Source organism: Danio aesculapii, chromosome 11, assembly GCF_903798145.1.
Source record: "Danio aesculapii chromosome 11, fDanAes4.1, whole genome shotgun sequence".
Lineage (NCBI taxonomy): Eukaryota > Metazoa > Chordata > Actinopteri > Cypriniformes > Danionidae > Danio > Danio aesculapii.
In genome coordinates this window covers 46,502,300-46,515,566 of record NC_079445.1, presented here as the reverse complement: position 1 = coordinate 46,515,566, position 13,267 = coordinate 46,502,300, and the positions used below count along the sequence as shown (strand labels likewise).

General features: G+C 40.6%; 1 protein-coding gene across 1 annotated transcript; it reads right to left on the bottom strand.

The window, feature by feature from the left end:
* Positions 1–2,924: 2,924 nt before the first annotated feature.
* Positions 2,925–12,755, bottom strand: si:ch73-100l22.3 (centriolar coiled-coil protein of 110 kDa). Its single transcript, XM_056467916.1, has 7 exons — positions 12,669–12,755; positions 11,641–11,779; positions 10,565–10,669; positions 5,890–7,237; positions 4,495–4,583; positions 3,061–3,064; positions 2,925–2,941 (listed from the first exon to the last, which is right to left on the bottom strand). Exons 2-7 carry the CDS (start codon positions 11,773–11,775, stop codon positions 2,925–2,927), a joined length of 1,698 nt encoding a protein of 565 aa, XP_056323891.1. The 5' UTR covers positions 11,776–11,779; positions 12,669–12,755.
* Positions 12,756–13,267: the final 512 nt, after the last annotated feature.

Here is a 13,267-nt window from a genome sequence, read left to right as displayed (position 1 = left end):
AGAGAGAGAGAGAGGAGAGAGAGAGAGAGAGAGAGAGAGAGAGAGAGAGAGAGAGAGAGAGAGAGAGAGAGAGAGAGGGAGAGAGAGAGAGAGAGAGAGAGAGAGAGAGAGAGAGAGAGCGGCAGAGTTAAATAAGGTCAGCTGAAGGTGAAGAGACGTGCATATGTTTATATAAATGTACACTCATTCATTCTCCCTCAGCTTACTCCCTTTATTCATCAGAGGTTGCCACAGAGGAATGAACCACCAACTATTCCAGCATATGTTTTACACAGCGGATGCCCTTCCAGCTGCAACCCAGTACTGGAAAACACCCATACAGACTCATTTAAACACACACACACACACACTTATACACTATGGCCAATTTAGTTGATCAGTTCCCCTATAGCGCATGTGTTTGGACTGTGGAGGAAACCGGAGCACCCGGAGGAAACCCACACCAACACGGGGAGAACATGCAAACTCCACACAGAAACACACACTGACCCAGCCGAGACTTGAACCAGTGACCTTCTTGCTGTGAGGCCACAGTGCTAACCACTGAGCCATCATGCCGAGCCACCATAATTAAATCTAATACAGTAATAACTCCAGAACATCACATGCAGCAAAGCTTACACAAGATGATTTAGTGGGTTCCACATGAAGTGAGGTTTATTTAAACTCATTTCGAGAGGATCACGTGCTAATGATCAACACGGCTGGCACGTCATTAGCTCCATAATCAGCCCTATTAGATGATCACTGAGGCATTATGAATAACCAGAGTTTTCACTTTTTTCCGATAGGGTGACACGGTGGCTCGGAGGAAACCAGGTCCCTCGGTTTCCTCCAACCATCCAAAAACATACACCATAGCCAATCGACTAAACCAAATTATCACCTAAGACAACCTCAGGTTACACTTCTCACACGGCGACAAGCAGGGGAGTTCTCGAGACCTGCCTAAGCTCAAACTCCCCTCTCACCCTTCTAACAGGAGGGAGCCCCGGGCTCGAGGATATTACAAGCTCAGAGCTCTCTCCTGGGACATCATGCCAAATACACTTTATTGATTATCAGCTAAGTGTGAACTCTTGAAGGTAAGTTTTGCAAAGGAATGAATGTGATGTGGGGAGATTAAAAGGGGTGGAACATGATGCAATCATCATTTTATCTCCATTGTTGTTTTTTCATAATAATTGACGGCCAAAATCAAATCTGAATTTAGATTAACTGCACAGCTCGAGTTCAGACTCTTCATATCAGCGAATGAATGAATTAAACACAATTATCCTACTGTTGAGTTTCTCACAGTGAACACACACACACACACACACACACACACACACACACTGGCTCATGTAAAAACAGTGTGTGTTCATTAAAGCCTCCCCAACACATACATTACAGACAGTAATTAATGACTTCTGGACACCGGCGGCTACAGGACCTGAAGGAGACACTCATGAGGACGCTCTCTACAGTAGCCAGAAATGAAATAATATTCATATTTATTTCTGCCGAGTCCAAGGAGAGTCTGACCGGAGAATGAATCATTACTGACCCCAACCAATCACTATCTTTAATCAGGGATTCATTTAAAGGGACAGTTCACCCCAAATTACAGTTCTGTCATAGATTTAGGACCGCTCGATTATGGGAAAAATCATAATCACGATTATTCAAAACGATTATCAGTTTAAGTCTAAATTATTCACCCTCCTGTGAATCTTTTATATATATATATATAAATATTTCCCAAATGATGTTAAACAGAGGAATTTCTCACAGTATTTCCTATAATATTTGTTCTTCAGGAGAAAGGCTTATTTGTTTTATTTCAGCTAGAATAAATATTTTAAAACCTATATTAATAGCTCAATATTATTAGCCCCCTTAAGCTATATATATTGATTGTCTGCAGAAGAAACTTCTGTTATACAATGACTTGCCTAATTACTCTAATTAATCCTTTAAATGTCACTTTAAGCTGATTACTAGTATCCTGAAAACATCTAGTCTAATATAATGTGCTGCCATCATGGCCAAGATAAAATAAATCAGTTATTAGAGATGAGTTATTAAATCTGTTTAATGTTTAAACTGTGCTAAAAAGGCAAATATCAGACTAAAAATATGCATGTAGTGTGTGTGTGTGTGTGTGTGTGTGTGTGTGTGTGTTTCTAAAAAGCGCAAATGAAGCTACAAGTGGGTGGGGCTATCCATCACCAATTTGTCCACGCATCAATCAGGGGTAACCGAAACCGGGCAAAGAGGCGGGGCGTGGGCGGAGCTAGAGATACCTGCTTGCATTTTGCTTAGATCAGTATTAACAGAGAAACTGCTTTTATCAGTATTACTTTGGGAGAAACGGTTAACACTTCATTACAGGTGACTCGTTTGTGTTCTGTTTGTGTGCTTGGTTGTATACTACATTAATACAGTGTTTACCGTGTTTGCTCTTTTAAAAACACTGTTGTAATACATCGAGCCACTAACCATTCTTCTTATGTTTTTCTACACAAGGAAAACCCACTTACTTCCAAATACTTCATAAACTGTCTGTGTTAGCAAATGTAAGGTGATTTATGTGTATCAACATGTCAACACGTTTCAGATGATTGGTTCTAAAGCTTAAGCTAATCAATCAATTAATTCTTAATTCAAGTTCTAAATAAAATTATGAATAATAAATAAATTATCTAAAATAAAACAAAAACATTTATAGATAAAATTACATAAGAATTTCACTTAATAGGAAAATAGAGGTCAGAATGTGCACAGCATGCCATTTTATCTGATAATTGTAAGATATAATCTCAAAGGGCAATCGACTGTGTAAAGCCACATAAAACAAAACCACGAATATGATATGTCCTCCACGTTCAGCGGCTGGAATCAGAATCAGCTGAGGTGACATGACGGCAAGCAGCAGAGAGTCACACAAGTGGCCTTTCTGTTAATTATGCAGAATTTTAAAGCTTAATATAAATTAAACAGGTTAGTTACAAAACCAAATTCCCCCCTGACAGAGGGTGGTAATATTAGCTATATACACACAAATCTTTTTTGTACCAGGCTGTAACATTTTAACATTAGAGTCAATGGAAAAGTGCTCTGTTTTGGAGTCAGCCCCCAGTGGCCAGTCGATGAATTGCAGTTTCAGTTATTTCTCTTTTAGCTTCACGAGGGAAAGCGGAGGGTTGGCGCTGGCGCCCTCTTGTGGGTATAGCAGGGAATATGGTACATTTTAATATTATTTACTGCCTGAATAATTTAAATATAAATTCAGCTTTGTATATATTAAAACATTTTTTGAATTTAGGTATTTAGCCATATTGACAACCTTTATAAGTACCTGAGAGTGATTAAGCTTTTATTTTTGTGCGAACGATCCCTTAATAAGTTTAATTTAAATGGGCAGTTCACTCCAAAATGCTAATTTACTCATTTATTTATGTGCTTCCAAACTAGTTTGCACTAATGACCTGTTTCCACTGAGTGGTACTGTATGGTACGGTTCACCTTTATCAGGCTGGCGTTTTCACTGCCAAAAGGATGGCACTGGTACCCTAATATAAAATAATATAAAATAAATAAATGATATAAAATAAATGAACATATATGTACACATACAGACCCTTACAGTCTCCGATGTTACAAATTACAGAAACACTACACACTACACACATTTAGTCCTTATTTGTGCTTAAAAACAACATGAAATGTAGCCCACAGTCAGAGCAGACCTCTCATCTGTGTGTGTGATCTTCAGCAGCACATGTAGCCTCTGTTAGAGAGGAGCTCCCTCATTCCCAGTTCAGAATAGTCCAGAAGCTGATGATCAGAGTTCAACATGGCAGTGTGTTCATGGTTTAGGTTGCTGAAAGAGTCATTTGCTTTCCTTCTCCTTTGTTTTTTCGTGCTTCACTCTCGCGTTTGTCTGTTTCTGAAAGGATCAGGATATCAGAAGCACTTCAATGATCACGCGCACGTTATTATCATCAGCTCGAGAAGTTCCTCAATTCAAATATAGACGTGCGGCGAGCTCTCTGGAGAAAGTGAAACCGCTCGCACTTTAGACGGCCTCGAGAACAACTACCGGGCACAGGGTAGATTCTGCTCTTCTTGGCTTTGTGTCTGTTCATCAAGACGACGACAAGGTGTGTTTGAGCTCGGGTCGACCATGGTTTGTTATTATATGTATATATTATTACAGTGTAATGTCTCGGCTGTGTGTTTCAAATTAGGGGTTCTTTTGTTTTCATTCTCCTGGCTTGTGCACGGGCGAGTGACGTATCTCTGTAAACCAATAGTGTTCAGCTGAGCATCTAGCTCCACCTGTTGGTACCCTTTTGTTGTGCTAGGTACCCTTTGGAAAGAGCACCCAAAAAGTGGTACAGCACAGTTCGCTTTTAGGTACCTTTTAACAGTGGAAACAACAATAAAAGTGTACTGAACCGCACCGTACCACTCAGTTAAAATGGGCCATAATTAAACAGTGCTCACCTGCAGTAGTTCCTGCTGTTGTCTGCGCTCTTCCTCCATCAGAAATGTGACGGGATCCTCCTGCGTCTGCACAGACGACTGCACAACTGCTGAATACAGGAAGAAAAGAGTGTTTAATCCAGAGATGCACAAACTAGGGCCCGCGGGTCAAAGTTGGCCCATGGTAACCTTTGATTTGGCCTGCCATGCCATCTGAGAATGGTTTAATGGTCATTTCAAATTTAATGTAGCCTTATATTTATTTGTTTTATTGTTAAGCTACAAAATAAAGCTATCTGAAATTAAATGTTTCAATAATAATGGAGTAAATTAATCAGATTTACTTTAAAACGTACATACAACGAATAGAGGACAATGCAGAGACTTAGGTGAGCAAATCAGGGCGAAGGCAGATTCTGCCTGACTGGTGTATTCAGCACTGAACTCCACTGTGTTATAAATGTGACTGGTTCTGGAGTTATCATTAAGTTATATTGCTTTAGTTAATATGATTTAAAGTACTGCTTTCTGTTTATTTTTATAACATTAGGAAATTCATTAGGAAATTATCCATGGCAATTTTAATGTATAACAGTTTGGCTTAGGTTGCATGGTGGTGCAGTGGGCACACAGCAAGAAGGGCGCTTGTTCAAGCCTCGGCTGGGTCAGTTGGCATGTTCTCCCCGTGTTGTCGTGGGTTTCCCCCACAAGTCCTAAGACGTGGTATAGGTGAACTGGGGTGGCTAAATTGTCCATAGTGTATGTGTGTGAATGAGTGTGTATGGGTGTTTTCCAGTGATGGGTTGCAGCTGGAAGGGCATCCACTGTGTAAAAAATATGCTGGATAAGTTGGCGGTTCATTCCGCTGTGGCAACCCCAAATTAATAAAGGGACTAAGCCGAAAAGAAAATGAATGAATGAATAGTTTGGTATATTAATCTTCGACCCACAGCTATCAATGATATTTGGTTTTTGGCCCTTCATACGAAAAGGTTTGGGCCCCCCTGATTAAATCAATGAACATCACATACAGCTGCACGTCTCTTCCTCAAGTTCATCAGTGATCCACATCAGAACCAAACAGATGATCAAAAATAACACATCTAGGGCGGAGTTTGGTTCTGAGAGTCAGCTGTTGATTGGAAGTTGAAAAGTGGGTGTGGCTTTTAAGAGGTGGAGTATGCAAGTCTGTTAAATGCTTGATTCTGATTGGCTGCTGGTCACTCTCAGGTGTTTGGTTATTGTCAGATAAAGGCACAGCTAAAGTAGTTCCGGCAGGTTTAGAGTGGCTCCATATCACTCCGCTGAATGATTAGAGTTATTACACAGCTACAACAGTCAGAACTCACATCAGAACACAACAGAAGGCTGTAATATTTCACAGGAGGAGATTAACTTCATATCGCACTGCTGTACCTGTGGTCGGGCTGCAGTGCGTCTCCTCATTCATCAGCAGCCTCCGCTTGACCCGGGAGACGCCCTCATGACCTCCAACTTCAGGAGTCAGCTGACTCCACAGGCTGGAGGGGGCGTCGACATCATAAGATGAGCCAATCAGAGAGCTCCCTTCACCATCAGCCTGTATTCTATCAGAGTGATTACTGTTATCGGTGAGGACGCCCACAAACGAGGTCTGCTTCTCAATCCCACAATCCTTTGCGATGACCTCCTGCTGAACTGCCCCACCGAATGTGACGTTTCGTTTCACGCAGTTATCACCCGGACTCACTGATTGGTCGGCGTGTGAGAGCGTGAGTGTGGACTCCAGGTCTGAGATCAGTGTTTTGAGGCTGGACAGGTTGAGCTCCAGCTGAGCGATCTGCTGTGTCTGCACTAATCCTCCATCAGTCACTGTTCTCAGATCAGATCTGCTCAAAGCTTTCTGAGCGTGAGCAGAAGCCCCGCCTCCTTTCTTACAGCGCACCGGACTCAAGCAGAACTGCGGCGTGGGGATATTTGCATATTTATGATCCACTGTTAAATGTGATCTGGACGCACTGACCGGCTTTACTTTAGAGGCATACAGAGCTCTAGCTGAAACAGGAAGTGCAGTAAACACAGCGCTGATGTCTTCATGATTAGCGGTGTGTGTGTTGGTTTGATTTAAGACGTCGGTGTTTATAAGATCTGCTTTCTCCTTCTTCTTCTCTCTGGCTTTCCTGAGCTCCGTCTTCCAGATGTGTTTGGGAAGCTCCTCGTTCTCTTTGTCCGACAGGCTGTGCTCGTCTACAGCCGGCATTAGCGCTTTAGCTTGCGTGCGCAGTAGACGCTGCCGCCGCCGGTACTCTTGGGATTTCTTCAGGAGGTTTTGAAGACTCATGCGATACGGCCCTTCATCAGAGTCTGTAACGTCTTCGGCCATTTTTAGCGGTGAAACCTCAACAGCTTCGGCTTCTAGGATTGCTCCATCTACTGGAGCGTGGCTGATGATATCACTTCCTGAGCGGACGGCGGCTGCTTCCATCAAGCTGAGGTCTGTGTTGTCATTGGTTACGTACCCTGATGACATCATCGCCGTCTGGATGTCAAGCGCATCATGTGACCTGTCGTTCTTGTGACCGACGCCCTCAAACAAGACCGTGATCTGGGTGCTGTCCAGTGATTGGGCCTCTGGAGAAGCTCGCAGGTGATTGGCTGATCGGTCATCATGAGCTGTTGACGTCAGAGGGTGACATGTGAGCAGAGTGGGCGGGGCCGAGATGATGATGTCACTGTCTGTGATGGTGGTGTGCTGTTCAGCGTCGCTGATGCTCACGTCTGCAAACTGAAAACACACAGAAAGAGGAGACATGATGACAACATATACACTATTATTCATTCATTTTCCTTCAGCTTAGTCTCTATTTCAGGGGTCGTCACAGAGGAATGAACTGCCAACTTTTACAGCATATGTTTTATGCAGCAGATGCCCTTTCATCTGCAACCCAGTACTGGGAAACACCCAGACAACACTCATTCACACACACACACTCATACACTATGGCCAATTTAGATCATCAATTCCCATACAGCGCATGTGCTTGGACTGTGGGGGAAACCGGAGCACCCGGAGGAAACCCACACCAACACGGGGAGAACATGCAAACTCCACACAGAAACACCAACTGACCCAGCCACTGAGCCACCCTGCTGCACCATATAGCATTATATAAATAAACACTATATAATATATAATAGTATATAATATATAGATTTATAATGACTCTAGAATACTCAGAAGGTAAACACTAAAATGTGTCATTCAGTGTAACAATACCGATCTGATACCAATACCAAAATTCGGAGTATCGACCGATACAGATCTGATCCCCATACTGTGTGTTTTTAAACATAATACAGTTTCCACAGTTCTGGTGATGAACTCTAATAATATATCTTCTTTAGTAAAATTACAGACCTATAGGCCTGCTGTATATGACAGACAACACAATCTAAACATGATGCGTGCTGTAAACTATTGATCTGATCTGTCGTGGTCCAGCTTACAGTAAGTTTTCTTTTTTACTATTCAGATTTTTCTCTGAAATCTGCAATAGGCAACCACTCCTGACCCTAATCACTGGTAAAACAACCAGCCTTTTAGCAAAGCCTGATATTCTCCTGCAGGTCTGAACCAGACTAAACTAAACTGTCAGAGGTCAAACACCCCGTTGCCTGAACTCGCCGCGCGTGAGACGGAGAAACTGAAAGCATGTCTGAACAATTATTTTTTTGAATCTAATTTCGCTTGGTATAATTTACTTTAATGTATTTTTTGTTGGTCAGTTGTCTTCGTTTAATAAAATAAATGAAGATTTGAGATGAAGTTCAAAACAAGGTCTGCTAATATGCATCAGCGCACACACTGACAAACAGGTCTGCTAAATAATACTAATATAAATAAAATGACAGTGAAATATTCAGTTTCAGAGTAGCCTACATTAGATTAAATAATGTTCTGCTAATGACAATCCAAATTGCTCTCATCAGTTTCATTTTTATTAATTTAATCAACTACTCTGACCACACTGAGCCAGGCTTTACAAACTATTCGCAGCACTGAAAGAATTCCCTTCAGTAGAATTAGCTCCGTTAGATTCGGAAGGATGTCAGAACAGAAACTCATTTTATGGAGCGGCGCACGTCGCATCTGCACAGGCGGATGCGTGAATGAAGTGTTTGATGCATCACTGAGACACAACCCATAGCCCTCCGGTATCTGCGGACACTTCCAAAACTGAGCAGCACAAAGGGAAGAAATCAGTGCGTTGAGGATCTGTCCAGTGTATTATTGAGCCTTGTTTAATTTAATGTTTCAGACAGGCCTACTCTGTGTGTGAAGAGCAGGTAATCACCCTCTCTACTCCAGTGTTGTGAATGTGATCTGCTGATCTAACAGACACAGCGCAGCATGATTTAGAAACAGCAATGATCTCCTTGTTGCAGGTCAAAATGAAGCCATTTAATACTAAACTAAATGCATTTCTCCACTGATTAATTAAATTAACAGGAACAATTAGTGTTGGAGAGAGTTTTTCATGTCGTCATGAATGCGACACGCAGTTTGAATGAATGGAGAATGATTGACAGGCGCAGTGATGGGAAGTGCTGAACTGGACATGAGTTTAACCATGTGAATATTCATCTGTAGAAAGGCTTCAGAACATGTGGGATATAGTAGCCTACATGACAACACTCTAGTGCCTTATAATAAGCTACCTTCATGACTTTTTTGGCTTATAAATGACAGAATATATTGCACGTGCAAGATCGGATTTGGATCAGTACCAGCTGACCGATACCCGATCCAACAAAAATATGCGGCATCGAACCGATATCTGATCCAAGTATTGTGATCAGTGCATCCCTAATAGTTTCTGTCTCTAAAACGGATAAAATACAATATAATTCAACACAATAATCATTTTCTGTCATACATTGCTAAATTAAAATGAACATCGTCATGTTGAATCCAGTAATGAGAGAACGCAGGAGCGGGTACAGACTAGGATTGGGCAGTAATATGGTAATATGGTATACCGCGGGATCTAAAAATAGCACCGGTGTCAGTTTCAATACCGTTATACCGTCATTAAAAACAATGCACTTATATAGGAGACAAGTATTAAATATTATTTATTTAATGCCTAAAAATGTTAAGAGAGAGAGGTGAGGTAAGATGGTGAGGCGCGTCCTGGTGTCCTGGTCTGGAAAAAGAACACAACCTCTGCAGTTTGGCAGTATTTCCGGTTTCGACTGAACGAGAAGGAAGATGTAGTAAATATGAATTACAGGTCTGCAGTCCCGCTAGCTGTGCCGCAGGAGCGGTGTGGGAATAAATTTTCGAATAAAGTGCAAGAGCGGTCGGTAACTCTGGTGTAATATGAACGGGAGTGGGTGGTCTAACAATATCACTCCTGAGTGAGCACGCACGCATCCACGTGGATGATGTTTATGTGTGTGTGTGAATGAGAGAGAGCGTCCCGCGCAGATCTCTAATACGAATAAGACAAACAGGTGACCGCGAACCTAAGGTCACATATACGGTATTCAGTTTCTGAATGGTTTAGGCACAAGCCAACAGTTTGGTGACGCTGTCTGCGCCTTACATCATTTATTTTATTATGCACGGTAATACCGGATACCAAGGTAAAATAGGGAGGAGGTTTGATGGTATCAACATTTGGATACTGCCCAAGCCTAGTACAGACAGCCTACATGTCTGCAATGCTGGAAGTATTCTCATTATTCTGAACACATGAAGAACAGGACAAGTGGATTATATTCTCAATCACACTGATTTTACTGAGCGAACAAGACTAAACGTACAACAGCAGTAAACACACGGCTTTAAACAGTCATTCATCTGCATATACAGCATGTAGAGCTCTGGCTTAGGAAGTTCTCAGATCACATTATCCTACATTATTATTGATGTCTTTGTTAAAGGGTCTTGAAGTTTATTCAGTGTGCTGTTCATTGCAGAACTCATCAGAAAGAGGAAAAAATAACCTGCAAGTTCTGAAACAGATCAAGCCTCAGCCAGGGTAAGGTAATGCAAGAGTAACTTAAATGTAATGCAACGCATGATGATGGCTGCAAGTGAACTCACACTGGTCTGAGACTCCTCCTCTCTCCTCATCCTCCTCTTCATCGTCATCAGACTGACTGCTGTGTCTCTCAGTGTCCTCATCTCGACTCTCTGCTGCTCATTCAGCTGATCAACACAACACACACATCAGCACACACACACACACACACACACACACATCTCTACACTACTACTACAGTTTACAGCAGTAAGATTTTTAATGCCTTGTGTCTTAACATTAAACACTACACTGCCTATTGAATGGTGTAATGCAGGAGTGTCCAAACTGGGTCCTGGAGGTCCGGTGTCCTGGAGATTTTATCTCCAGCTTGCCTCAACACGCCTGCAAGGATGTTTCTAGAAAACCCAATAAGAGCTTGATTAGCTAGCCCTGGTGTGTCTGACTGGAGTTGGAACTAAACTTTGCAGGCCACCGGAGCTCCAGGCCCGAGTTTGGCCACCCCTGGTGTAGTGTATAATGTTAACTTATTTGGATTATTTCAGATTAATCCTGATTTTCAGATCTTTCTAATCATTAAAACATTTTACTATCATTGAAACAATTACTCGACTGTTAATAAATATTTAAAATAATAATATGTTTATAATAAATTTATCAAATAAAAATAAAAATATTGATAATTAAATTAACATTCAAATAATTTCTGAAGGATCATATGACTGGAGAAATGATGTTCAAACTCATCTGTTTAGCTGTGCCTTTACTGAAGGTGCACTGTGCCATGTCCGACAGATCGCATCACTTTGTCTTTCATTCGTTTATAACTTGTTTTAACACATTTTAATTTGTTTTTAATCACTTTTAATCATTTTATTTACTTGTATCTTCTATTTTTGTTTATATAAAGCACTTTGAATTACCACTGTGTGTGTGAAATGTGCTGTATAAACTTGCAATGACTAAAAATTCAGTTTAAGAAAGAAATCAGTTATTTTAAATAGCAAAATTATTTAACGAATGAACGCAGGCTTTTACGCCTTAAAAATGATTACAAACATTAAAAATCTGACTGTTCTAAAACCTCTGACATAAGTGTGTATATGAGTTCATATGAATATAATCATGATTTTCTTACCACAGGAGGAAGAATAGAAGCTCCATGAAACACGATCAGAGATGAAGAAGTAACAGGTGTGTGTGGCTCATCTTCAGCATCATCAGCATTATTACTGTTATAACATCTCTGTATGAAGTCTTCATAACTCTCCATAACTCTAAAACAAGCACAGAATTACAAACTATTAAAGATTTTACACAAATCATGATGAATTAAATAATCAGTAAGAGAACAAAACTTGCAAAATGGTCTTAGATCATCAAAATAGACTTCATTTATGTGTATAATTATATTAAAGATACACATGATCCATTATCAGTCAAATGTTTTAAAGCAGGGCTCGGTGCTGGAGGGCCGGTGTCCTGCATAGTTTACCTCTAACTTTGCTTCAACACACCTGCCTGGAAGTTTCTATAAACCTAGAAAGAGCTTGATCAGCTGGTTCGGGTGGGTTTAGTTGGGGTTGAAAGTAAAATATGTAGGACACTGGACCTCCAGGACCGAGTTTGGGCACTCCTGTTTTAAAAGAGTTGAACTTGCACTGTCAACACTTTGGAGCTGATCTGTATGAATGTTTCAGATGTCAGAAATACTTGTATAAACTCTTCAATCTACCGCATAAATCCCGATATTCATCTGTAGTGTGGTGTAATCTGAAATCTCTGTTTTTAAATAAATCAACAGGTTAATACAGTAGGTAAGCGCAGGGTTTTACATTCACCTTACTAATAAGATCAAATGTGTGATTTCAGTTGGACATTCGTTTTTGCATCACATTTGTAATAACTGCATTATCAAATAACACTTCTGTATGTCTAAATGAAGCAACAATATGAGAATGAAGTCAGTTTTTCATGTATTTCTTGATGGTTTAACTGAAAACTCCTCAATCATCGACTGTCATGAGGCGATAAATACAGTAAAAGACGGTTAATTACTCAAAATCACCTGAGCACGCGATATTAACACAACCGAGCAGCTCCTGAGCAGTTTATACCAGTGTAAAGTGCTAATATCGACCATAAATGATGATTGTGAGAGTTTACCTGAGGAAGAAGCGCGTCTCCTCGTTATGAACGTTGAGTTTGTTTACACTCGAGCGCTTCCGGTAAACACGGACTGGAGTTCCGCATCTTTCGGATTCGGACTGAAAAGGCAACAGTTTGAATCTAAACAACACTTCGTTGTATGATTTTAAGATCAAACTTAACATTTAGCTCTTTTTCAATCACACATTTTAGTTACGTTTGACATTAAAATGCAATAGAAGTTACACACCTTTTACAGAATATAATAGAACCCATGTTTTACCGGCAGCTCAGATGCAGGAGCGGCGCGCCATTCGAGCGGGAAACGAGCTGCAGCGCCGCCTAGAGAGGCGGAAGAGAAGGGTAGAACAAAAAGAGCCGAACAAAAGAACCGCGAGATTATTATTATTATTATTATTATTATTATTATTATTATTATTATTATTATTATTATTATTATTTTTATTATTATTATTATTATTATTATTATAAACACTCTGATTTCCTCAATAACTCACAGAATACTGAACACAGACAGAAGGGTCATCATACATCCTATAGCAGCTTGTTTAATTATTGTAGAATATTTTGGCGTTTCATGTTTATTCTTTGAACAT

Excerpts from the sequence above, each read along its gene's own strand:
- si:ch73-100l22.3 (XM_056467916.1), bottom strand. The coding sequence starts at position 11,775 with ATGGAGAGTTATGAAGACTTCATACAGAGATGTTATAACAGTAATAAT. Across the intron at positions 7,238-10,564 it reads AGGAGGAGTCTCAGACCAGT|TTTGCAGACGTGAGCATCAG; the intron begins GTGAGTTCACTT and ends GTGTGTTTTCAG. Across the intron at positions 4,584-5,889 it reads GCACTGCAGCCCGACCACAG|CAGTTGTGCAGTCGTCTGTG; the intron begins GTACAGCAGTGC and ends TCCTGTATTCAG.